The sequence below is a fragment of the Camelina sativa genome, chromosome 12, assembly GCF_030686135.1.
Source record: "Camelina sativa cultivar CO46 ecotype springtype chromosome 12, ASM3068613v1".
NCBI lineage: Eukaryota > Viridiplantae > Streptophyta > Magnoliopsida > Brassicales > Brassicaceae > Camelina > Camelina sativa.
Window position 1 is genome coordinate 5,547,464 of NC_141891.1, and position 26,032 is coordinate 5,573,495.

Below are 26,032 nucleotides of genomic sequence, written 5' to 3' on the forward strand. Positions count from 1 at the left end.
CAAAATCATTGTTTCAATACACTCCCCTTAACTTTAAAACAAAAAAAATAATATTATTACCATAATTGCATTAGCAAACAAAACAAGATTATTAATCTCGTAAATAACTAAAATTTTTTCATTTATAATGAAAGTTCAAACCTAGCTACATTAATATATATCACTCAATTTTGTATTTTAATAGTAATAAATTGGGTTAAGAAAATAATCGATAACTTGTCAAAAATTGGTATTGAAAATGAGATTTAATGTAGCAATAACTTCTCTCCTATAGAAAAAAAAGTTTGATATGTGCCCAATATATTGCACATAATATGAGAACGAGAGCTTAGACATATGGTATAGTTGTTTTCGTATTTTTTAAGAATGGTCGGTATTGTTAATCTAGGTTTATGAGCTAATCGATGAGATAGCTTCTACCCAATGCTGTAAAGAAAGTTTTTCATGCAAAGAAGAAGTATTCAATCTTTGGCCGCTGTATATGTAATATTTGTGAAAATTAGCTCATTTGAGTGTTGTATTCCCTCGAGTTGATTTTAAGAAATGTCTCCAAAGGTGTGGCCTGTGGCGAACTGAACAATTTTTTGTATTATATATTAATTGACACAAAAACAAATGTAATCAACCAGAGAGAGATTTTGTTAAAGTTATTCAAATAAACAATCTTTTTCGACTCATCAAATCGAAACTACTACACAACTACTCAAGAATTCAAACGACTCTGGAACCGTAAGAACAGTATTAGCCCACTCCATCTTACCCCAAACCTCACCTCCATGGCTCTTCTCTAACCCCATCTTTGCGCACCTGATTCTCTTTATCTGTTTTGCGTTGTCTATGTGAACCGTCATCCACAAAACTAAAAGCTTCCCACCATAGTTAACTAAATCAAGCACATACCCTGGTGCTAAGCAACATGTATCCTGCCCAAGCAATAATTCCAAATTCGAACCCTTGACCTCTCTCCATTTTCTACTCTTCAACTCATACCACATGCAAATATTGGAGTCTGTATAACAATATACTACATTCTCTATCACGCACCAACCATATATCAACATCTTGTTCGAGTGCGTTTCTACAACTTCCAATGTACGTTTTTTCATATCACAACAGGCATAGTTATTCATTAATTCATATCATCCATTGCGTAAATTTTTCCTTCCACTTCCAGCATACTGATTTCTAACTCTTCCTCGCTGCTACTTAACTCGTCGGCTGAGTCTCCATGCTCGGCAAAGAACTCCAAGTCTGAGTCTTTATGTCTAACGCTTCCATCCAAGCCATGGACTCGTCCTTCCCACAACCTCCCATTACATATATTTTCCCATCAACAAAAAATGCATGCGCAGACTCCCGAGCAACCATCATACTGGGGCCATCACGCCACGTGTTACTCCCACAATCAAGGATACGAATAGCTGAAGTCGGTGGTGATTCGGAGGGTGCACCGATTAAGTAGATCTCCGAACCAACAGCTATAGTGGAATCATACGGTACACAATGAGGATGGGGATAACAAGGTACCGGAACCAATGAATAGTCACCAGGAATGTCATCGTCACCATCATTCGTTAGGGTTTCGGAAGGTTTCATCCAAAGAGTGTACCAGTCAAAGGATTGGTTCTTAGACGATTCTAAGCAAAAATAGAGGCATGGTTCTGTGGTTCCGATGTTAGATCGAGTCGTGTATATTTGGGGAGAAGAGAGAAGAGAGAGGAATCTCTTGGAGACGAGAGAGAGATTAGGGTAATTCCATTTAGAGATACGTGCGAGGATGTTCTATAAGATTTCTTCTGGAAGTGAAGAAATCGTCAGTGGCTGATCATGAGGGCTCATATTCTTATTCTTCTTCATCTCTTGAACCTCTTTGCGGATCATGATCGGCAGAAAACTGGAGTGGAAGGAAGCCGTGTGGAAGAAGTTATATATTTAGGGTTTGGAAAAATGAGCTTAAGCTTTTTGTAATTGCAAAAACTAATTTTTTTTTATATCAATTATTAAAAATAACCTAAAATAAAAGGAAAAAATCCTAAAATATACCCCAAAAACCATTGTACGTACGTAGTGGACCAATTTCTATTTGTTGGCACTTGGCAGTGGTTTTTGTTTATTTTGTTGAATATAATTACATTGGTTAAAAATCCAAATTTTATAAATAAAAGGTCAATGCCAATAAAGAAATAAATAAAACTTTGTTTAAAATGAGTAATTTTTTTTAGAACTATACGATTTTCAAAATTAATATCCGAAAAATGGAATGATATACATGTGGATTGGAGAAGAATCTAATGAATTACATATAACTTAGTATAACTTATCCCATGTTAAGAACAGAAAACAAAAATATTGTACATGAAATTGTTTAGTGCGCATCATCCATCTATAAAGACATATTAATGGTGATTTTTCTAATGAATATACTTGCTCATATTCGTCATGTTCATCGTTAACTAAGTTAGTTGCAAATACATGTTTCTACCTTTTTCTACTAAAGTTAATTAATAATGATGACTTGAAAAAAGACATTAGTTTTCATTTTTGTCATTTTTTTTTCAAAGTCAAATTTTAAAGAATCAAGAAAGTCCACCATTTTTACAAGATGATGATTCGCTGTACCTGGTGGCCACTAGACATCCTGATAAAATAGATTTTGGATACTTTCATAATATTTTGTGTATCAATCAATTAATTACAACTAATATACCCCAAACCCATTGTAATGGACCAATTTATATTCTTGGCATTGGTTTTTGTTTATTTTGTTGAATATAATTATATTGTTTAAAAAAGAAATCCAAAATAAAGGTCAATGCCAACAAATAAAAACTTTGTTTTAAGTTTTGAGTAAATGAGTACTTTTTTTAGAAATAGTATAAGATTCTCAATGTATATATCGGTTGCAAATGTATAGGAAGATAAAGAGGTTTTGTCACTAGTTACTATGAAAATCATTCTCATGATTTACACACAAAAAAAAAGTTAGGGTTCACTTTGATAAATTAGGGTTCGTCAATGTAGGTTTTGGTTTTGGGATTTAAATTTGGGTATAAAAACATCTTATTATTTTCAGTTACAAATTGTGCTGTTGAAGTGTGTATAAATATCTATCTCTTTTTTTAGATTAGAAAAGGGAAACCTGTCAAATCGTGTTTTGTGAAGGTTCATATCAACATTGTCCCCGCATTTTCCTACCATGAGATTTGCGACTTGTTCTTAAATCTTAACTAAAGTACCTATCGAGCAGTTTCTTTTCAGCGATCCAACACAATCTTTCGTAATCCTCACCGCTTCCGACCGGCGTCGGTTTTTCCGACGTCGGTCGGCCCTTCCTACCCTCTAGACTTACTCATATTTCTCTTTTGTTAAGTTTTTAGATAGTCAATAATGGCAAATCGTGGTTTTGAAAGTTACGTCTTTGGCCTCTTCGTAACGATGGTGTTACATGGTCTAAGTTTAGTGGTTTCAATTCAGGCTTTGATCTCGTTGATGGCTCCATTGTTGGATTGGGAAAAGCATCGAACCAACCAAATTTCACTAATTGATCCCAGCGATGCAGATCCAAGCCATCCCCAAATTTGTTTATGCTTTGTACTTTCGGTTCGGTGGAATCGTGATGTCCTTCCTTGTAGAAGGTTTGTTTCCGGTGAGTTAATCCTTTTCCGGTGGAATGTCCGATTAATCGGTGAGTGTCTCCGTATGGAATTTTCATTTGGGTTTTTGATCCTGGAATCAACAATTTAATCACGGTGGCTGAAGGAATTAGTTTTTCTATGGATCGAATCTGGAAATTCATTCATATCGTGACGGGACTTCACATTTTATCCGGCCTGAATCTGATCTGTTTTGCACCATTGGGGATGAGCGTGTTTATCTTGATTTTGTGGATGGTCTCCTTGTTGAGTTTGTGTGTTTAACACAAACTGTTTTTCAAGATAGTGGTATTCTCTCTTTCCCGAAGAATTCAACTGATGGTAGTGATATATTGGATACACTAACAATATCCGGTGATGGTGGGGTTCTATATTTTCTAAGGGATGCATCAGAGAGATATACAGCAGAGTCGATTGACAAAAATGTCGACAATGTGACTAAAAGAAAGACAGTCACATATGTAAACAAGTCTAAACAAAAATGTGTTCAGAATCCTCTTGGTCTTATTATACTTGGTGGAGACAAAGATGAAGGACTTTCGAGTAGTCTTAGGAGACATTGGAGACGTCATACACTATGGAAATAATCATGGATGAGAAGACAATGGATTTTTCTTAATCATCATAGAGAATCTTTGCCGGAATTATTAAGTATATCGATCTCAAGAAGGCGACAAGATCTAGAATCATTTCCAACAACATTAGATTTTTTTTTTTTAGTTAAAGTAATGTCAATGACATTTTGGAGTTTCAGCACCAAGCTGATAGCCAATAAAAAGTGTGTGAAGGGGGAACTTAACAGATGTTATCTGTTGCCTATAAGACTAAATAACAGCAGGGTCACTTCCACTCCTTCACTGAAATTATATCAATTTCATGTATTTGTGTACAACGTTTGTATTGGAATGTTTCTGTATTTTGTAAACACTTTTTGATATCAATATAATTGATTTGTGGAAAAAAAAAAGAAGTGTGTATAAATGTCGTTTTTTTTTTTTTCTGAAAAAGGTTGCGTTTCAGGTTAACTGTATCTGTTTAATTAATTAGATGGAGGGGTAAACATTAACGGATTTTTAGTTGAGGGGTTTTTCCATTAAATATATAATTGAGGGGTTTTTCTGTTAAATATATAACGGATTTTTAGTTGAGGGGTTTTTCCATTAAATATATAATTGAGGGGTTTTTCTGTTAAATATATAATTGAGGGTTTTTCTATGATTTATCTTTACTTGAGGGGTTTTATTACTAAAAGCCGTACTAATTTAAACATAAATACAGATATCTATATTTATACAGATAACTTTTCTCTTTTCTCCTTTCTCCACATCATCATCCACCTAAGTAATGTTATTTATATTTTTTTGCATTAAAAATTACTATTTTAAATGTTTATTCAATGTAGATTTATTACTTATAATTAATAGTAGTAAAAAATAAATAAAAACGAATTAAGCAAAATTAATTAAATTTTAAAATAGTAAAAACAATAATATAAATTTTTAAGTAAATAATAACTATAGAAAAATGAATTAAGTAACATAAATGAAAACTTGAAAATAGTAAAAATAATACTATGAATTTGTTTTAGTAATAATGTTATATATTCAAATTTTAACCAAAAAATGATCATATTTCAAAATTTTGAATGGGTTAATGAGTTTTAGAATGGAAGTATAAGATTTTAATGCATGGTGGAGTAAGAAAAATTATGTAAATGTATTTATAAAATTCTAAACATAAAAATAAAATTAAAGTCAAACATTAGTTTCTAAGAAACATATACTACAAATATTTATTATTAAGTTTCACGTAAAGAAAAACAAAAGATTAATTACTCAACTCAACTTAAAAAATTTGATCAAAAATGAAGACATTGTAAGAGTCACACTTTTTTTGGGAAAACTACGAAAAAGACTCTTGAAAAATAATCCATCTAAAAAACAAAATTAGTGGTCACAAAATATAGAAAAATTGATATATAAGACGTTATATAAAGTGACATATGATTTGTGTAGCATATCTCAGAAGACATTATCAACTAAAGTTACAGTTCTATAACATGATAAAAAGGTAAAATATAAAACAAGTTTGAGATTTCATCAATTTATCAAATGCTTTTAACCCAAAACATTGGCATAAACAACATATTTAAAGTACACTATGTTTTTTTGAGAAGACGAATATGAGATTGCATCACAAAATTAACATCTGAAAATAACATATGAAATTTTAGAAAAATATGTAACTTGGATTAGTGAACGGAAATTCAGTGTCAGGTTTAATCGTTTCACCATCTAAGGATTCTTGACTTGATTGAAAATTCTATTATGGTAGGTGATGCATTTGAACAACCCCGTTGTAGAGACATAGCACTAAAAATGTTCATGAAACTTGTATATTGTATTTAATGTGGGATATTGAAATAGTTAAATGATCTCTATAATTAGACCAACGATCGACATTCAATGTTAGAATTTTTTAAAAAATGTTTTCATGGGATATGAATATGGAATGAACTCTTCTAGGGATAAAACGTTTGAAGATTGACGACTCTTCCAGTGAAGTTCTTAAGTCATTTTTTTGTTACCATATGATATATTGTGATATATTGCGTTACTAGATAATATATGTTATATATTGATTAGTAAAATAAGGATGCCGCTTATATATATTTATCTTCTAAAGTTCAAATGATTATATGTATATATATATATTCAATGATTTTTATTGATAAAAAGTTTAAACTAAAATGCCGCGTAAATAGATATGATAAAGAAATTATTATCTTCAACGATATATATGTTGTATATCACTTAGTAAAGTAAGTTAAGTGTTTATATAGATTTATACTCAAAAGTTTGAATGGTTATATTTGAGATCAAGAATTTATATCGATAGAAAATATTTTAAATTAAAATTCGCGCGTGCGCAGGTATAAATTATAGTATTTCTATAAAGAAAACTGAAATTTGATAAAAAGATATAGACAGTACAGTAGTAGTCAGTAGATGGTTCAAAGGGTTTGAAATCACTCGGAATAAATAAGTGGGCGGAGGCCCAAAGGTTAGAATAAACCGACAAAAGGCCCAACATCAATTATGATATAAAGAACCTCCGTAGTGATGTTTATCTGCATATTCTTCCTCCTCGCAGAGAAAAAGAAAGGAAAAAAAGGAAAAAAGAGCTTAGAATTCTCGAGAGATTTTGTGTCTACAAGGACTACGAGTTGGAGGTGAGTGGTACGTTCCTACAGTAAATATATTTTATTGTTTCAAATGGGAATATGATAAAGTTGTGGATGAAGAAAGATATGATCTGTTTCTAGGGTTTCTTCTCCCCGTTTTCCCTAGTTGCAAATGCGTTTTCATGATTTCCAAAGTTGTCTTTATTTTCATATTGTATGCTTTTTTTTTTTTTTTTTTTTTTGAATTATCCCTGATCAGAGGGAGGATGTCATCAATTTCTTGCTCTCGTGGTCTCCGTCCTAATTCGAACTTCTTCAGATTCTATCCATACGGTACAGGGTAAGACAATGTGATGCTAAGTTGTCTCTTTTTATTCTGTTTACAAACAAACAAAACGTCTGATATATTTTTTTGTTCGAACTCTAGGACGTTCTCTGCTAAGGAGGACATGAGAGAGGAGGTCATACGACTAGGAGTTGACCTCTCACTCTGTGTAGCTGAATCCATGTTCTTGCTGTGTGATGACATTCGTACTTTGTTGTGGTTCGGCTACACGTTATGGATACGCATAGTACCACGCTCCTCTCCCGTGTCTCAAAGGCTGGTCCATGTTTTTGGTGAGGTATACTCTAAACATATCGAACCCAAGAATGGAGTTTACCAGGAGGATGTTGCCTACTCGGTTCAGTTTGGATTGATCAAGACCCTTTGGAAGGATTTTGCTGAAGGGGTCATGGTCTTGCATCGCCTTGTTCTCCTTCTCAGAAGGAAAGATTGCTACTTTGATGATCGACTACTCTCTTCGGCTCTTGCAAAATTCAAGCTACTGCTCAAGACGCTTCAGGATAAATTGAGGTCCGCAAAACATGTGTCAGAGGCGAACGGGTTTGCGAGGGAGGCGATAGAGTCTAACATTTCTTTCTTGTGGAAGTCTCTCTTCGTTGACACTGCTGATGAGTCTCTCTCTGTGACAACCCTAGACGACCTATTTCAGCCTATTCTTGTTGGTAAATACAGGCCAAGCGAGATAGTGAGGCTGCCCGCACCTTCTCCTTATATTCTAGGGTCAGTACGTAACATTTTCTTACTGAGTTTTGCAATTCAACCCTCCTCAGGTTACAAACAAAAGCCTTCATGCATCTTTTTTTGCTTTTCCTCTTTTGCGCGCGCAGGAATGATTTTGCAATGCAGGAGCTGAAAGAGGAGGTTTTGCGACTAGGTGTTGATCTCTCGCTACATGTGGCTGAAATAATGTTCTTGCTCTGTGATGACCTTCGTACTATGGTAGCATTCTTCTACCAGTTATCGATGTATAGTGACAGAAGGGACCTGAAACCTGATAGCCCCGTGGGGGAAAGGCTATATCGTGTTGTTCGTGATGTCTACTCAAAACATATCATACCAAAGAAGCTATTGTATTACAAAGGTAGCCAGTCGGTCCACCGCAGACTGATTATGACGACGTGGGCGACTTTGAGAGTGGGAATAAGAGATCTGGACCTCCTTGTTAAGAATCTCAGAACTGGAAAAGGGTTTAGGTATGGCCGCGAGTCCACGCGGGTCATTGAAGAATCGCTGAAGAAGTTAGAGGAGCAGTTGAGTTCTACCAAGGATGCTTCAGAGGCGCACGGGTTTGCTAGGGATGCAATGGAGTCCAGCATTTTCGATTTGTGGAAGTCGCTCTTTGACAAAGAAACCCAGGTACCATCATGTGCTCTCGTTCCAGAGCAGGGACCCGCATTAGCTACTACTAGCCTAAACTAATGCAACTTCCAAGATGCTTGGTATTGAATGCTTATAATGAAATCTGGTTCGAATCTTAGTATAATATCTCTAGTCATGTGTGACAAAATCTGCGAAGACTAGCTACTATATGTTGTTTTCTTATCCCTTTCTTTACGACATCTTTATTTCTGCTTCTGAATGTTTAAATGACATAAATACATTTTCATGGAAATCTATGGATTCAAACTTGTGAGTTCCATTAATTTGATACGACAACAAACCGGGAAAAGATACACATGTTGAAGCCACGATGTAATATGTTGGTTGGCACTTGGAAAAGGTTAGGAGCTATTTTAATGTATGTGTTTAAAGAATTGGCACTAGAATCAGTGAGCAGATTGTTTAAGAAGATGGTTTTGATACTTCAACTGGTTGCGGTTGTTGTCATCACCCCATTCGTATATCCTCCCCGGCCGGAATTCTGTGGCGTGCTACATGTTTTCTGGTCCTGGATGTCCGTTATACCAACAGTTTTTGTTTGTGCCTTGGAGGGAATTGACTGACAGTGAGTTGTGATGAATGAAATTCTGAACCTACCTCAATCTAAGATAAAGAATCCTAAGATAGCCTTCATGTTCTTAACACCAGGACCGCTGCCTTTTGAGCCTCTTTGAGAGGTGTTCCTCCGTGTAAGAATTCCCCCTTTTTTAATCAGGTTGAGTTTCTTAGAGATGTAACTTTGTCAAACGTATGACGGAATGGTGGATTTTGTTGACTCAGGGTCATGAGGACAAATATACAATCTATGTCAAAGAAAAGTCCTGTACATGCAAGCAGCTATTTTGTTGGTCGATCGAGATATTCACAGTCATAAGGTAAATGAGGCTGTCTGACTACACTATCTAGTCGGTTTTGTGATTTTTGTTATTAGTTGTGAGGTAGCTTTATTATGTTAATCTTGTGCAGGTTTCTTGGGGTCAGATATCCATGGTTGATGCAGAATGAAGGCTATTAGCTCATGCTCTCGTTGATCCTGACCAATCAACACTTTGTGTTGCTTTCAGATAGGTGATTGAATCCTCCTCTCTTTGATATTAAATATCCTAAGGTGGTCTTTGTTAATGCTTAAATAATCTCTACCCTTACCATCTTCTTTCTTGTTATTTGGCAGTTGTGTACGGCTATTCGACTTTAACTATATCTATAATCACTTGATGTTCGCTAATCTCAGCTTCATTGATTGGTAAGTTGTTTTTATTATGCTACAGTTTACTCATGCGTTTGAATCTGTTTTATGTCTTGCTGTTATCTCGTCTTCTCTTCTGGTGTTAAGTATCTTCATCTTGCATATTTTCAGTTTTGAGGATCCTGGTCCCCATGGATCTGGTCGGTATCCACAACGTATGCTGCCGGAGGTTGAAAAGAAGGATACTCGGAAAGGCTCACAGGTATGCGTTTATGTGTTATGTGTTAAGATATCAGATTTTCGCCTTTCTTCTTCCTGCAAAGTGTTTATATTAGAAGTTTATAGAAGTGATTTTACAGTTCAGACAAAAACAATGGTCATTTTTTATTGTAGTCATGTATGTGACATTTTTTCTCTTTATGGTATCTTTAATTATCGTCCCTCCCTTTGCTTCTTAGTTCTTTTCCAGTTGATTCTATTTGATGCTTGATATTTTCCTGTGCGTCTTTATAATCATCTTCTCCAGTGGTTTTCAATGAAGAGGAGACATGCTATAGTCGTCATGGCGGACAGTCTTTACTACACAAAATTCAAGCTTTATTGCAGGGTAAGCAAGCCTTCTATTTTCATGCGTTCTCATATTCACATGCTAGTTGATATTAAGCAGCCAGACCGTATCTTGTAGTATGTCCTAATATTCTCTATCTGGTGACACTTTATTCTGCAAATCTCCCATGATACTTGTGTTCTGCATATTTGGTGATCAAACTAAGTCATCTAGTCAAGTTAGATAGTGATCTGCCCATTGAGATTGTAGCTTATTGACATGGTGGTCATGCTGTGTGATGTTCAAACAACACCCATGTGTTTTCCTTTCTTTATAGCATAGAGTCGATATGGTAGAATACTGAGACATGTTAGAATGTCGTGAGCATTTGTATAATCAAGCGGCATTTTCCTGAACTGCTATGCGGACGAGAGAAGTGATGTTAGATCGAGTCGTGTAGATTTGGGGAGACGAGAGAAGTGAGAGGAATCTTTTGGAGACAAGAGAGAGATTAGGGTAATTCCATTTAGAGATACGTGCGAGGATGTTCTCTATGATTTCTTCTGGAAGAGACAAAAATGTCAGTGCCTGAGGTTCGGTCTCCTCCTCTTTATGTGGTGGTTCAACTTCTTCGGTGATCATGGTCGGCGAAATTTGGAGAAGAAAGGAGAGGAAAAAGTTATAAATTAGGTTTAACAAACGAGCTTTCACTTTTCTTATAATTGAAAAATAAATTTTTTATTAATCAACTATTAAAATGAGCCCATTAAGCATTGAACATATAATACGATACTCTAAAATAAAACTCGAAATCAATGTAATGGACGGAAACGAAGTAAGACATAGATACGAGGAAATTAGTAGAAAGATAAAGAGAATTTGTTAAAAATACCTTTCAAAATATATTTTTTGAATATTTTTATTTTTGTCCTATTTTACATAATTACTCTATGTTAAATTAATTTTTAGAATTTGTTTTTTTAGGTTGAGGTTTTCAATTTACATTTAAGGTATAGTTTTTAAGGAATAGGGTTTACTATTTGGGGTTTAGGATTTATAATTTTGTCATTATATATTAAAAAGGGTATTTTTGAAAATAGACACCATCAAAGAGTATTTTAAAAAAGTAACATAGAAAAAAAATACCCAAAAGATAAACCAAAATAATTGGTATTTTAAAAGGTACAGAAGATTGACTTTAAAACAAAAAATAATAATATTACCATAATTGCATTAGCAAACAAAACAAGATTATTAATCTCGTAAATTACTAAAATTTTTCATTTTTTTTTTTTTTGAGAAACCAGGAGAAAACCTCCTAGTTATTTATTAACTAAAGTGTAAAAATTACAAAACAACATTAGGAGGACACACAGGTCTACTTCTGGGAGTATGTCAAACTTATGAAATCCTAAAAGTAAAGTAAACGCATAGGTCGCTAATTCATCTGCAAGGCGATTAGCTTCCCTATACACGTGTGTAACACGGACCATCAAGTCCCTTCAAATAAAGCCACAGCACAGACGTACCAGGAACTACAGCGGATGCGACTCACCAATTCCTGTCCGTAAAAACTCCACCACCATCTCCGAATCCACCTCTAGTTCCAGCCTCTCTATCCGACGCTCCCACGCGATATACAGTCCATAGTATACCCTCCACAACTCTGCCAACGACGATGAACATCTCCCCACATTCAATACAAAACCTCCACACCATTCACCCATCTCATTCCGCATCACCCCTCTGGCCGTTGCCAAGTTTGGATTCCCGCGTGAAGCACCATCCGTATTCAGCTCAAAAAAACCTGTCACTGGAGGTGACCACTTAACCATTCGTTCGATCCTGACGGGTGCTTCACGGATCACTCAATTTTTTTATAATGAAAGTTCAAACCTAGCTACATTAATATATATCACTCAATTTTGTATTTTAATAATATATTGGGTTGAGAAAATAATCGATAACTTGTCAAAAATTGGTATTGAAAATGAGATTTAATGTAGCAATAACTTCTCTCCTAAAGAAAAAAGTTTGGTATGTGCCCAATATATTGCACATAATATGAGAACGAGAGCTTAGACATATGGTAGTTGTTTTCGCTTTTTTTAAGAATGGTCGGTATTGTTAAGCTAGGTTTATGAGCTAATGAATGAGATAGCTTCTACCCAATGCTGTAAAGAATGTTTTTCATCCAAAGAAGAAGTGTTCAATCTTTGGCCGCTGTATATATGTAATATTTGTGAAAATTAGCTCATTTGAGTGTTGTATTCCCTCGAGTTGATTTTAAATGTTATGTCTCCAAAGGTGTAGCCTGTGGCGAACTGAACAATTTTTTTGTATTATATATTAATTGATACAAAAACAAATGTAATCAACCAGAGAGAGATTTTGTTAAAGTTATTCAAATAAAAAATCTTTTTCGACTCATCAAATCGAAACTACTACACAACTACTCAAGAATTCAAACGACTCTGGAACCGTAAGAACAGTATTAACCCACTCCATCTTACCCAAAACCTCACCTCCATGATGCTTCTCTAACGCCATCTTCGCGCACCTGATTCTCTTTATCTGTTTTGCGTTGTCTATGTGAAACGTCATCCACAAAACTAAAAGTTTCCCACCATAGGTAACTAAATTAAGCACATACCCTGGTGGTGTTTTTTTCCCAAGCAATAATTCCAAATTCGAACCCTTGACCTCTCTCCACTTTTTACTCTTTGTCTCATACCACATGCAAATATTGGAGTATGTATAAGCATATACTACATTCTCTATCACGCACCAAGTATATCTCCTAATATTGTTCGAGTGCGTTTCTACAACTTCCCATGTACGTTTTATCAGATCATAAGCATAGTCCTTCTTATCATCTATTATTGCGTAAATCTCCAGCATACTGATTGTTAACCCTTGCTCGCTGCTAACACGTAACTCGTCGTCGGCTCCATGGCTCGGCAAAGAACTCCATGTCTGAGTCTTTATGTCTAACACTTCCACCCAAGCAATGGACTCGTCCTTCCCACAACCTCCCATTACATATATATTCCCATCAAAAAAAAACGCATCCGCACACTCCCGAGCCACCATCATATTGGGGCCATCACGCCACATGTTACTCCTACAATCAAGGATACGAACAGCTGAAGATGGCGTCTCACCGTAGGATGCACCGAATAAGTAGATCTCCGAACCAACATCTACGGTGGAAACGTACGTTGCACAATGAAGGTGGGGATAACAAGGTACCGGAACCAATGAAAATTCGTCAGAAATATCATTATCATCATCACCATCGTCCGTTAGGGTTTTGGCAGGTTTCATCCAAAGAGTATACCATTCAGGAGATTGGTCAGGCAATTCTAAGCAGAAATAGAGGCATGGTTCTGAGGTTCCGATGTTAGATCGAGTCGTGTAGATTTGAGGAGAAGAGAGAATTGAGAGGAATCTTTTGGAGACAAGAGAGAGGTTAGGGTAATTCCATTTAGAGATACGGGCGAGGATGTTCTCTATGATTTCGTCTGGAAGAGACAAAAACGTCAGTGGCTGATGAGGGCTCTTATTCTTATTCTTTTTCGTCTCTTTCTGCGTTTCTTTAACTTCTTTGCGGATCATGATCGGCAGAGAATTGGAGTGGAAGCAAGCGGTGGGGAGTTATATAATTAGGGTTTGGAAAAATTAGATAACAAGCTTTCGCTTTTCTTTAGTTTCAAAAACTGATTCTTTTCTTTATTAAAAAAAACCTTAAAAAGAAAAGGAAAAATCCAAAAAAAAAAAGGAAAAATCCTAAATTTGATAAATATAAAAGATTAGTGCCAATAAATAAATAGAATAAAACTTTATTTTAAGTTTTGAGTAAATGAGTAATATTTTTAGTAATATATAAAATTTTCAAAACTAACTAGAATTGGACCCGTGTTGTAGCACAAGTTGAAATTTATTCTTTTTATTTTGTAATTTTTATTTAAATTACTATATATGTGATTGTTTTATCTTTTTTTAAAAGTTTTTTTTCTTTCGGGATGAATGAAACAATATGTCATGAAATCATGTTCTAAATATGACTTATGAAATAATATCTATTTTGTAAGATTTAGTATAATAGATTTAGATTTTAACCAACAGGACACTGTGGTTTAAACATTTTATACATTTTTTTGTTCACAAGTTGAGAAATATATGTCCGTTTAAAAAAGTTTAAATTACATCATATGCAGAAAAAATCATAAATTTTATTAAATAAATATATTATATAATAATTTAAATATAAAATCAAATAAAAGTAAAAGAAGATCGTTGAGGAATAGTTCTTGCTTGTCGGGTGGTGCTTGGATCGTGAGAGATTACGAAGACCAGGTTTTATACCATGCTAGGCATGCTCTTACTGCCTCTGATTCACGGTTTCTTGCGGTATTGCGCACCTTTTTGTGGGCAATAGAAGCGGTTTTGATCTTGCAGATGCCTAAAGTGGAGTTTGTAATGGATAATGCTATGGTTATCGAGGCTGTTAATAACCCCAAAGTTTGGCCACGGTTCCATCTGGTTTTAAATGAGATTCTCACGGCTTTGTCTAAATTCTCTTCGTGGAGATGCTACTCAGCTGCGTGTACTGCTAATAAGGTTGCGATGGCGATTGCATCAAGTGTTACAAGAGATGGTTGGTTTAAGTCTTACCTTTCACTTAGAGGGCCTTCTTAATTGGCTTCATGATCAAGTGAGGGGCGAGGTATTATAGTTAGTTGTAGTTGGCTTTTCTTTGGTTTTTTCTGCTATTGTTCAAACTTTTGTTACTTTGTTTTTATCTGATGACAAAAAAAGAAGTAAAAGAAGAATTACATATGTTTGCTTTAATTAAGTTGAAAGATTTCTTTATCTTTTAATGTTACCTATAATTGATTTTATATGTTACTATAATTAACTAAATGCATATTATTCCTAATTACCAAAAATCAAACTAATCTGTGTATATTATGATACACTTAAATCATGAATGTCATAAGTTTATAACCAAAAAATCATATATATCTCTATTATATATATAAAAAAAGAATCATGTACTTCTGAAATATTAAATAAGGGATATCCGATCCGGACAATGGAATCATATATGTCGATTGGAGAAGAATTAAATGAATTATATGATCAATATCCGAACAATGGAATCATATATGTCCGTTGCAAATACATGTTTCTACTTCTTTGTACCAAAGTTAATTAATAATGATGATTTGAGAAAAGACTTTGATTTTCATTTTTGTCACGTATCTTAAACAGAAAAGAAAAAAAGAAAAAAATTGACTTATTCTAGCTTTTTCAATGTCAAAATTTTAAAGAATCAAGAGAAAGTCCACCTTACAAAATGATGATTCGCTGTATTTAATGGCTTAATCAGAGAAGATAACTATAGTTTTAAGTAACTTTAGTCAGACAACAAAGGAAACATAAATTACCAGATTCGTCCAACCAAGCTCAGTTTCTCAGCATCAATTCGAGTATCAACTGGTATATATCTCCTAATTGTACCAACTACACGTCTATCATCATCATGCTCTCCTAAACATAAAAAGGAAAAAATTACAGAACATATAGAGAAGGACAAGCCATATAAAGACCAACCAGACAATCTACGAGACAAACTGCACCAACAATTGTAACACTTCCATTACAAAACAATATACATGTCAATAAACTGAAGAAAATAAAAGGAGAAGTGAGATAAGGACAACATGTAATCAAGTATCACAGGCTGTTGATGAATATTAATTACAAAAAAAAAAGACTTTGAGACAAAATGGGAACTCAAAGCTTTGAGGAATCAGTTAAGATAGGAGGAACCTTGAGTCTGTGTTGTTATCAAATTGGCTGTGTTGTTATCAAATTGGCCACAATATGAACAGAAGAAAAACACAAGCAAGAACTCACTCACCAATACCATTGCCACTAAACTAATGTCGAATCCAACAATGCCCTGAATACATTCAAAGCTTCTATGAATGACTTGTTAAGAATTACAAGTTAGTTGCACAAACATGACACGCTTGTTCTCATCTTGTAATATTTTGTTCAAAGCAACTGAAACACTTAATTATTTTCTACACACTTGGCCGGAAATATAGTATAAGTTATTAAACCTGTGACATGGAAATCAAATCTTTAAGTACGTAAGAAGAGTATTAGCCCACTCTTTTAAGACTGATCAAATCGAAACTACTACACAACTATTCAAGAATTGAAACGACTCTGGAACCGTAAGAAGAGTATTAGCCCACTCCATCTTACCCCAAACCTCACCTCCATGGCGCTTCTCTAACCCCATCTTTGCGCACCTGATTCTCTTTATCTGTTTTGCGTTGTCTATGTGAACCGTCATCCACAAAACTAAAAGCTTCCCACCATAGTTAACTAAATCAAGCACATACCCTGGTGCTAAGCAACATGTATCCTGCCCAAGCAATAATTCCAAATTCGAACCCTTGACCTCTCTCCATTTTCTACTCTTCAACTCATACCACATGCAAATATTGGAGTCTGTATAACAATATACTACATTCTCTATCACGCACCAACCATATATCAACATCTTGTTCGAGTGCGTTTTAACAACTTCCAATGTATGTTTTTTCATATCACAACAGGCATAGTTATTCATATCATCCATTGCGTAAATTTTTCCTTCCACTTCCAGCATACTGATTTCTAACTCTTCCTCGCTGCTACTTAACTCGTCGGCTGAGTCTCCATGGCTCGGCAAAGAACTCCAAGTCTGAGTCTTTATGTCTAACGCTTCCATCCAAGCCATGGACTCGTCCTTCCCACAACCTCCCATTACATATATTTTCCCATCAACAAAAAATGCATGCGCAGACTCCCGAGCAACCATCATACTGGGGCCATCACGCCACGTGTTACTCCCACAATCAAGGATACGAATAGCTGAAGTCGGTGGTGATTCGGAGGGTGCACCGATTAGGTAGATCTCCGAACCAACAGCTATAGTGGAATCATACGGTACACAATGAGGATGGGGATAACAAGGTACCGGAACCAATGAATAGTCACCAAGAATATCATCGTCACCATCATTCGTTAGGGTTTCGGAAGGTTTCATCCAAAGAGTGTACCAGTCAAAGAATTGGTTCTTAGACGATTCTAAGCAGAAATAGAGGCATGGTTCTGTGGTTCCGATGTTAGATCGAGTCGTGTAGATTTGGGGAGAAGAGAGAAGTGAGAGGAATCTCTTGGAGACAAGAGAGAGATTAGGGTAATTCCATTTAGAGATACGTGCGAGGATGTTCTCTAAGATTTCTTCTGGAAGAGACAAAAGCGTCAGTGGCTGATCATGAGGGCTCTTATTCTTATTCTTCTTCATCTCTTGAACCTCTTTGCGGATCATGATCGATCGGCAGAAAACTGGAGTGGAAGGAAGCGGTGGGGAAGAAGTTATATAATTAGGGTTTGGAAAAATTAAGCAACGAGCTTAATCTTTTTTTTAATCGCAAAAACTATTTTTTTATCAATTATTCTTAAAAATAACCTTAAATAAAAGGAAAAAAATCCTAAAATATACCCCAAAAACCATTGTACGTACGTACGTAGTGGACCAATTTCTATTTGTTGGCACTTGGCCGTGGTTTTTGTTTATTTTGTTGAATATAATTACATTGGTTAAAAATCCAAATTCCCCTTTATAATAAAATGGAAGTACAACTATATAATTTTAATAAGTTTGTTACAAATAGATTATACATTAATTGATAGATTAATTGGTTACAAATAGGTTATACAGAAAATCTTAATATAAAGAGAATATTCTAAAGAATCATATCATCTAACTTACCATATTAATTACTTTTGTTAAATTATTCATCAAATAAAATCTTTTGATATCTAACTTAACATATTAATTTGTTAATTATCATTATATTTCACCTCTCATTTTCCTATATGATTCTATTTTGTGAAACAAATAAATTATCATATTATTTATTATTATTAAGAAAAAGTTTTATTTCTGGATATAACATAAGCTGAATTTTTGAAAACAAATATAAATGGTTTAATCTATAAAATATTCAAGTTTTAGTAATATTATTCTTTAAAAATAATATCTATTGAATTAAAAAATTTACTGAGTAACGGGTCATAATTTGACTATTTAAATTCAATTTTATATTTTTGTTGAATTTTATAATTTTAAATAATATAATAAACTTTAAATAATTTATTTCGAAATATTTTTCATATATTGAAACTCGATATAAAAGTTAGAAACTATAAACACTCTAAATTGATTTGTTATAGCAATGTCAATAATATGTCACTATAATATGAAAGAATTTCAATAAACCAAGTATATTAAAACAAAAAGTATAACAATATATTAAATTACTCATAATATAATAACTCGCTTTTTAAAAAACACATTTACAAAATTATGTCTTAATGACAATCAAATCATGATGTAGAATATACATTGTTGAAATAACTTCACATATATAACCTAATACAACATATACAAATTTTATTTTAAAATAAAAAATATACAAAATTTTGTAGAAAATAAAATTTAACCAGTATTATAGTACGAGTACTTATCTAGAATCATTAACAATTAAAACTTAAAAAATAGGTGTCTTTTTACAAATTGAGGATAACTTATCCCATGTTAAGAACAGAAAACAAAAATATTGTACATGAAATTGTTTAGTGCGCATCATCTATCTATAAAGACATATTAATGGTGATTTTTCTAATGAATATACTTGCTCATATACGTCATGTTCATCGTTAACTAAGTTAGTTGCAAATACATGTTTCTACTTTTTTTTTACCAAAGTTAATTAATAATGATGACTTGAAAAAAGACTTTGGTTTTCATTTTTATCATTTTTTTTTCAAAGTCAAATTTTAAAGAATCAAGAAAGTCCACCATCGTTTTTACAAGATGATGATTCGCTGTAGTTAATGGCTAAATCAAAGAAGCTGATGATTAACCTGGTGGCCACTAGCCATCATCCTGATAAATATGATTTTTGGATACTTTCATAATATTTTGTGTATCAATCAATTAATTACATCTTAAAAAAAATTTGGCATCATCTTCGAGTAGTAAATACACCGAGTGACTTGCTGCAAATTATATTGGTAAATACAAAAAATGCATTGAGTGAAGATTGGACCGTTAAGTAAAGACAAAACAGAAAGAAAAAAAAAAAAAAAACAGAGCACTGTGTTCTGTTCTGTCTGTAGTACTCTTTGCACTGGAACCCATTTACTTTTTTTTTTTTTTAAATATTATTTTATTTTTATTTTTATTTTCGTTTCCTCAAAAATCAAAAAGAGTTTTTTTTTTTCCTCGGAAGCAGTAAAAATCTACTACAACAGTGGCCAAAGAGAGAGAGAGAGAGCAAAACATGTTTTTGCTTAATTCACGGAATCGAGACGTTTCTATAAACCCAATTGTATATTTCTGAGCTGGAATCCGAACTCTTGTCTGATATAGAAAAGCACACAACGTAGTATACCTTCCAGTGACCTCTCTCTATCTCTCTAAATCTCTCTCTCTTTGCGTCACTCCACTTAAAGTAGTCGGTGCTCTCTTTTCTAACTCTTTCTTTAAAACACACTTCTGGGTTTTATTTGAGTAGAACAAAACACTTGAGAGTGAAGTTGAAAGCTTCAGCCTTTGAAATGGATAAAAGAGTGAAGCTAATCTTCTGGATTTGTGTCTCCATTCTTGCCTTTTTGGGTATCTTCCATTTTTTACCTTTTGATTCTCTCCTCTGTGTTGCATTAATTACCTAGATTTGTCTTCTTAATGTTAAAGTTTGGTGCTTTACTTTGTTAATCTCTGTTTCACTGTAGTTCTTGTCTTAAAGTCTCGAATCTGTTAGCTTTGAGATTTGTTTTGTGGATTTGTAAGAAAATCTCAATGTCTTTTATGAAAATTTGTTGCAGATTTTGGTATGGCGAGTAAGATTGGGATATGTTACGGAAGAAATGCTGATAATCTCCCGAGTCCAAACAGAGTATCTGAGCTAATCCAACATCTCAACATCAAATTTGTTAGAATCTACGACGCCAACATTGATGTTCTCAAAGCTTTTGCAAACACTGGCATCGAGCTTATGATTGGTGTCCCTAACGCTGACCTACTTGCATTTGCTCAGTTCCAATCCAATGTAGACACTTGGCTTACCAACAACATCATCCCTTATTACCCATCTACCAAAATCACTTCGATTTCAGTCGGTCTTGAAGTAACCGAAGCACCAGACAATGCCACTGGTCTAGTCTTGCCTGCTATGCGAAACATTCACACCGCTCTCAAGAAGTCTGGTTTGGACAAAAAGATCAAGATCTCGAGCTCGTTTTCACTTGCTATCTTGTCACGCTCGTTCCCTCCTTCGTCTGCTTCTTTCAGCAAGAAACACTCAGCTTTCTTGAAACCAATGCTTGAGTTCTTGGTTGAGAATGAGTCTCCCTTTATGATTGACTTGTATCCGTATTATGCTTATAGAGACTCAACTGAAAAGATTCCGTTGGAGTATGCTTTATTCGAGTCATCTTCTCAAGTTGTTGATTCTGCCACTGGTTTGCTTTACTCCAACATGTTTGATGCTCAGCTTGACGCTATCTATTTCGTCTTGACGGCTATGAACTTTAAGACTATTAAGGTTATGGTCACTGAGTCAGGGTGGCCGAGTAAAGGCTCGCCTAAAGAAACAGCTGCAACTCCTGATAACGCTTTGGCTTACAATACCAACCTTATCCGCCATGTCATTGGTGATCCAGGTAACCTATTTATGAAACCAAAGTTGTGACCTTCAGAAACATTTTATAAACTGATTTGTTATCTTTGGTTAGGTACTCCTGCAAAGCCTGGGGAAGAGACAGATGTGTACTTATTCTCCTTGTTTAATGAGAACCGGAAGCCAGGGATAGAATCTGAGAGGAACTGGGGAATGTTCTACGCAAATGGAACAAATGTTTACGCTTTAGACTTCACTGGGGAGAACTCTACACCTGTTTCTCCAACAAATGCTACCACGGGTACGAGTCCAAGTCCAAGTTCCAGTCCTATTAACAATGGTAACTCGACAGTGATCATTGGAGGAGGAGGAGGAGGAGTAGTAGTAGGAGGAACCAAGAAATGGTGTATTGCTTCTTCACAGGCTTCAGTGACGGAACTGCAGACAGCATTGGACTGGGCTTGCGGTCCTGGGAATGTTGATTGTTCCGCTGTGCAACCAGACCAACCTTGCTTCGAACCAGACACTGTTCTCTCACACGCATCGTATGCATTCAATACTTATTACCAGCAGAGTGGAGCAAGCAGCATAGATTGCAGCTTTAATGGAGCCAGCGTTGAAGTTGACAAGGACCCAAGTAAGTAGTTGCATACATACACATTACAAAACATATGTATAGAGTAAATGGTGAAGCCACAGTAGTCTCATTTGAGCTCTAAAAAATTGCAGGTTATGGTAACTGTTTGTACATGATTGCTCCGGCTACCACCGGGTGAGAGTTCTCTCTTGGTATACTCAATCTAGCGACCATGCAACCATACAAACAAATCTTATTTGCTGATGTTGTTGTTGTTGTTGTTGTTGTTACATTTGCAGATTTAACAGAACAATGGCGGGTGATATCACAGGAAATATAACTGCCATTAATTCGCCCTTGGCTTCGCCTTCGTCAACCAATGAAGCATCCAGACAGACGGTGATCTCCGTTGCAATCTCTGTTTTGTTGCCGTGTTTTGTAGTTTGTTTGTGGTGACAAGTGTGTACATGAATGCACTGTTGCCTTCTTTTGTCTGAAGTTTTTGAGTAGTGAACTAAACTAGAATTTAGCCCAACTGTTGAACGAGTAATTTCTTCCACTGCATAACCTAAATGTCGAGCTTGGTGATGTATCTGTGTGGTTCAAAATGCAATCTAAAAGAACCTGAGCCGTGTCAAAATTTATGAGCTGATCGAAAAGGAATGATCAAGACCTACTTCAGAAACTCAAATTTGTATACCAAACCGTAATTATTTCATTACTGAAATCGAAAACCAGAGATACACGATATGAAATACAGTAGTACAAGGAAGAGAGAAAACATCAAAGCCATCATAGGAGGGAGGTGAATCAAAAGATCAAAAACCATAACAAATATGATTGCTTCTTTGTTCTTCTAAAGAGTAAAAATTTGTTTGATGCACAACAACAACAATCAAATCACAGAATACATGGCAGAAGAGAGTGTCTTCTGTAGTGATGAAGAACCATAAAAATTGATGATATTGGGTTTTAAAGCAATATTGGTAATGAACTTAGAGACCAGACTCAATAAGGTAATCACCAAGCCTCTCAACGACCAAGTTGCATTGGCCTCCAGTCATGGGTTCATCATAGAAGCCAAAGACAAGAGCTTGAGTAGTCTTCTTGATAGTGACTCCACCAGGTCCCTGCAAGAAGTAAGCATCAACATTAAAACTTGCTGCTGATAACAAAAAAAAAAAGCAAAAAAGACTGATCGTTTGGTTCATCATATCTTCTCGAGTTCAACTTCAAACATTACTACCTTTTTGCCTCGGATGACGGCTCCGGCCTCACCTTGGATAACCATGTACTTCTCACCGCCAAGAAATAGCCCAGTTGGAGCAAGATGTCCTGGTTCTTCAAAGTCTTTGTTGATTCCTTCTATCTCAGCAGGCTTCAACTATATAACATGAAACAAAAACCACACAAAAAAAAAAAAAAAAAAACAAAGCAATTAGCTTCTTCAACCCTATTGAGCAAAGCAATGATACTACCAACAGACAAGATCCTTTTACATATGGAGAATCTAAGAATCAAACTCGATTCAATCAGTGAGATACAAAATCAGATTTTTCAAAGAGAACAAGACAGAGGTAGCAAATCAAAACCAGATCCAAGTTTTCTTCAGATCGGATCACAATAAAATCAGGAGATGGAATCAGATCGATGACCTAAATTGAAGAAACAAAAAGGATCGGAAGAAAGATGAAGAAGAAGAAAGAGAAGAAGAACTGAACCTGAGGGAAATTAGCGCTCTGAGCCCAGACACTGCCGTCTTGGCCGTAGATGGCGGCGTGAGTGAGGTGGTTACCTTCGACATCGCACATGAGATGGTCATCGACGTATGATTGCCACGACATCTTTATTCTTCTTCTCCGGCGAGATGAGATGAGACGAGCTTGTTTTTTCTTTTCTCTACTTCTTCTGCTTCTTCTTCTCTTTGTGAGCTTTTGGTTCGTTCGTGGACTCTTTGAGAAAACCTTTGAGCTCTTAAAATTAATAAATAACACGATTTAAGAGGAGCATCCAAAAAAAAAAAAAAAAAAAATCTAGTCAACAATAAAAAGAAAAAAAATACAATATATAATAATTTATTACTGAAACTAGTTTTATAAATACTAAATAATCATAAATAAATAAAAATAACGTTTTTCCCAGTTAAAAATGGTATTTGCATATTGACATAAAAATTACCATAGTGAGTTTTTACACAAACAGAACAAATACAGTAGAGTTTTTAATTTTATTAATTCCCAAAAAATCCAAGTATGGCAACATCATTGTTTTTAACAGGGTGGATATGCTCTTGCATTGTGTGCCATACACGAAAAAAAAAAAATTATTCCATTATTTCGGTCCACTCCACCCTTTATAATGTTCTCCTTTCCTTATGTCATTGTCAATAATATGTTTCTTAATTATTTACCCAATAAAAAAACACTATAATAGATATGTTTATCAGACCTTTTTATTTTCCCGGGGGAATAAAATTGAAGAAAATAGAGAAACAATGACTTACTGATTTAAAAAAAAAAAAAAAAAAAATGAAAAATGAGAGGTGAAAAAAAAAAAAAAAATCATTACATCTTGATAATAAAGTAAAGGGAAATTTATTTTGAGATTCGATGAGCTGTTAGAAGTTAGAACCATAATAAAAGACAGATGGGATGGGAATGATTTTCCGACAAATTTTCAATTATCAATTAGTCGTATTACTTTCCTATTAAAGTTGATTGATGAATGAGTTCTGCCTGTTAATGTACCACTTTTTTTCTTCTTTTTTTGTTCAAGTTTTTTCTTTTTTCTTTCTTACACATATGTGTAAAATGTTTAAGAGTGATTTCTATATTGTGAGATTAATGATTCTACTACACTGCGTACAATTTTCTATTATGAGTGATTTTTTTTTCAGAATTCTAGCTCAGCTTGAATCGTCTATTATAACAACAATGAACTCGATTATATAATTATAAACAAATACTAAAGAGTTAAGATTGCCAATACGTGAATAGTAATGTATTAAACAAAATTTGCAATTGTCAAAAAAAAAAAAAAAACAACCAAAAAGAAAACAAGGAAATGGGAGAAAAGGCCTTTTAGGCTTTAAGTTTTCTTAACATTTTGCTATGGGTAGAAGAAGAAACCAGGAAGGTCCATTCACCCAAACTTATACATTAAATAAGTAGAAAAAAAAAGATGCAAATCACTCGAAAGAGAAAACGATGGCCGTATCAAAAAAATGTAGAAGAGTGGAAAAACATTGTAAAAGCAAATGACAAGATTCTAGAGACCCTGTTCGAGGAGGTAATCACCCAACCTCTCGACGACCATGTTGCACTGTCCTGGTGTCACTGGCTCTTCGTAGACCCCAAACACACACGACTGTCCTGTTTTCTTTATCGTTATTCCTCCCGCTCCCTATCCAATAATCAAAACCAATAACATAGTCGTCAGAACGATGTATTATTGCTCTAATGATCCCACCCAAATTTGAATCATACAAATATGCAACATATAACATTTGATTGTGAAGTTTTTATACCTTCTTGCCACGGATTACAGCATTGGGCTCGCCTTGGATAACCATGTACTTTGCTCCTGCTAGGAATAACCCTGTGGGTGCCAAGTGACCCGGTTCATCGAAATCTTTCATTATATCACTGAACTCTTGTCCCTTGAACTATATATCAAAGACCAAACCACAGTTACCATGAGACAACATTCATCATTTGTTAGAATCATATACATTATTAGTAAGCTTAGGACAATTATGAAAACTGGAATATACATAAAGATAACGAAGACATGCAAGATAATTGGTATCAAAATAAAGAAAAAATGGATCCCCCATCCATTCATTGCTTTATACCAAAACTTCATCAGATCCACTACTTTAAGACTACCCTCAAATCTATCGATCGGCAAAAAATGAAACAGTACGTACACAATAACATTTTGAAATGGAATACCTGAGGGAAGTTGGCACTCTGAGCCCAAACGCTACCATCATGACCAACGATAGCAGCAGCGGTAAGGTGATGTCCCTGACCATCACCCACATCGCACATCAAATGCTCATCAACGTAAGTTTGCCACGACATCTTTCTTCTCCTTAATTTTGTTGTTGTTGTTGTTGTTGTGATCTCTCTGCGTTATTATGTGCAGCGTGGTGACTTCTTCCCTCAGATAAATAGGAGGGGAGGTAAGAAGAATGGTTTTTAAAACCGTTGGATCACAAAGACGAATTCTTAGCCTTACGTAATATCTCAAAAATTAAAGGATCCATTTCAATTAATGACCGCTTACGTCTCGCCTTCGTTATAGCTCAATCATTTATTTCCCTAATTGCCACGTCTACTTACTTCCTTTTCTTATTTTTCCCCTATTTATAACGATCACCAACGGATTTTTCAGGTAAGGA

The 26,032-nt window shown here is 34.8% G+C and overlaps 4 protein-coding genes and 4 pseudogenes across 6 annotated transcripts; 3 read left to right on the forward strand and 5 right to left on the reverse strand.

The window, feature by feature from the left end:
- Nucleotides 1-677: 677 nt before the first annotated feature.
- LOC104733231 (F-box/kelch-repeat protein At5g39560 pseudogene) lies at nucleotides 678-11,121 on the reverse strand (annotated as a pseudogene).
- Nucleotides 6,792-8,795, forward strand: LOC104730398 (uncharacterized). Its single transcript, XM_010449560.3, has 4 exons — nucleotides 6,792-6,885; nucleotides 7,097-7,177; nucleotides 7,265-7,903; nucleotides 8,011-8,795. Exons 2-4 carry the CDS (start codon nucleotides 7,104-7,106, stop codon nucleotides 8,600-8,602), a joined length of 1,305 nt encoding a protein of 434 aa, XP_010447862.1. The 5' UTR covers nucleotides 6,792-6,885; nucleotides 7,097-7,103; the 3' UTR covers nucleotides 8,603-8,795.
- Nucleotides 8,860-11,043, forward strand: LOC109127905 (glycosyltransferase BC10-like; annotated as a pseudogene). Its single transcript, XR_015575132.1, has 6 exons — nucleotides 8,860-9,252; nucleotides 9,344-9,438; nucleotides 9,530-9,631; nucleotides 9,735-9,806; nucleotides 9,921-10,011; nucleotides 10,276-11,043. The product of XR_015575132.1 is annotated as a glycosyltransferase BC10-like (transcript).
- A 1,605-nt stretch (nucleotides 11,122-12,726) lies between the features above and the next one.
- LOC104733232 (F-box/kelch-repeat protein At5g39560 pseudogene) lies at nucleotides 12,727-13,914 on the reverse strand (annotated as a pseudogene).
- A 2,288-nt stretch (nucleotides 13,915-16,202) lies between these two features.
- LOC104733233 (F-box/kelch-repeat protein At5g39560 pseudogene) lies at nucleotides 16,203-17,762 on the reverse strand (annotated as a pseudogene). Its single transcript, XR_015575611.1, has one exon. The product of XR_015575611.1 is annotated as an F-box/kelch-repeat protein At5g39560 pseudogene (transcript).
- Nucleotides 17,763-19,656: 1,894 nt separating this feature from the next.
- On the forward strand, nucleotides 19,657-22,267 carry LOC104730399 (glucan endo-1,3-beta-glucosidase 12-like). Its single transcript, XM_010449561.3, has 5 exons — nucleotides 19,657-20,047; nucleotides 20,257-21,093; nucleotides 21,166-21,687; nucleotides 21,780-21,822; nucleotides 21,927-22,267. The coding sequence occupies exons 1-5, from the start codon at nucleotides 19,990-19,992 to the stop codon at nucleotides 22,081-22,083; spliced, it is 1,617 nt and encodes a 538-aa protein (XP_010447863.1). The 5' UTR covers nucleotides 19,657-19,989; the 3' UTR covers nucleotides 22,084-22,267.
- Nucleotides 22,268-22,318: 51 nt separating this feature from the next.
- On the reverse strand, nucleotides 22,319-23,916 carry LOC104730400 (profilin-2). Its single transcript, XM_010449562.3, has 3 exons — nucleotides 23,349-23,916; nucleotides 22,874-23,011; nucleotides 22,319-22,757 (listed from the first exon to the last, which is right to left on the reverse strand). Exons 1-3 carry the CDS (start codon nucleotides 23,469-23,471, stop codon nucleotides 22,623-22,625), a joined length of 396 nt encoding a protein of 131 aa, XP_010447864.1. The 5' UTR covers nucleotides 23,472-23,916; the 3' UTR covers nucleotides 22,319-22,622.
- Nucleotides 23,917-24,612: 696 nt separating this feature from the next.
- On the reverse strand, nucleotides 24,613-25,874 carry LOC104730401 (profilin-4-like). The gene is made up of 3 exons (XM_010449563.3): nucleotides 25,581-25,874; nucleotides 25,154-25,291; nucleotides 24,613-25,029 (listed from the first exon to the last, which is right to left on the reverse strand). The coding sequence occupies exons 1-3, from the start codon at nucleotides 25,710-25,712 to the stop codon at nucleotides 24,895-24,897; spliced, it is 405 nt and encodes a 134-aa protein (XP_010447865.1). The 5' UTR covers nucleotides 25,713-25,874; the 3' UTR covers nucleotides 24,613-24,894.
- Nucleotides 25,875-26,032: the final 158 nt, after the last annotated feature.

Bases quoted from the DNA above. Each gene is read 5' to 3' on its own strand.
- LOC104730398 (XM_010449560.3), top strand. From the start codon at position 7,104: ATGTCATCAATTTCTTGCTCTCGTGGTCTCCGTCCTAATTCGAACTTC. The intron at 7,178-7,264 runs GTAAGACAATGT...TTCGAACTCTAG, and splicing joins TTCTATCCATACGGTACAGG to GACGTTCTCTGCTAAGGAGG. The intron at 7,904-8,010 runs GTCAGTACGTAA...TTGCGCGCGCAG, and splicing joins CCTTCTCCTTATATTCTAGG to GAATGATTTTGCAATGCAGG.
- LOC104730399 (XM_010449561.3), top strand. From the start codon at position 19,990: ATGGATAAAAGAGTGAAGCTAATCTTCTGGATTTGTGTCTCCATTCTT. The intron at 20,048-20,256 runs GTATCTTCCATT...AATTTGTTGCAG, and splicing joins CTCCATTCTTGCCTTTTTGG to ATTTTGGTATGGCGAGTAAG. The intron at 21,688-21,779 runs GTAAGTAGTTGC...AAAAAATTGCAG, and splicing joins TGAAGTTGACAAGGACCCAA to GTTATGGTAACTGTTTGTAC.
- LOC104730400 (XM_010449562.3), bottom strand. From the start codon at position 23,471: ATGTCGTGGCAATCATACGTCGATGACCATCTCATGTGCGATGTCGAA. The intron at 23,012-23,348 runs GTTCAGTTCTTC...CATGTTATATAG, and splicing joins AGAGCGCTAATTTCCCTCAG to TTGAAGCCTGCTGAGATAGA. The intron at 22,758-22,873 runs GTAGTAATGTTT...TACTTCTTGCAG, and splicing joins CCGTCATCCGAGGCAAAAAG to GGACCTGGTGGAGTCACTAT.
- LOC104730401 (XM_010449563.3), bottom strand. From the start codon at position 25,712: ATGTCGTGGCAAACTTACGTTGATGAGCATTTGATGTGCGATGTGGGT. The intron at 25,292-25,580 runs GTATTCCATTTC...TTTGATATATAG, and splicing joins AGAGTGCCAACTTCCCTCAG to TTCAAGGGACAAGAGTTCAG. The intron at 25,030-25,153 runs GTATAAAAACTT...ATTATTGGATAG, and splicing joins CTGTAATCCGTGGCAAGAAG to GGAGCGGGAGGAATAACGAT.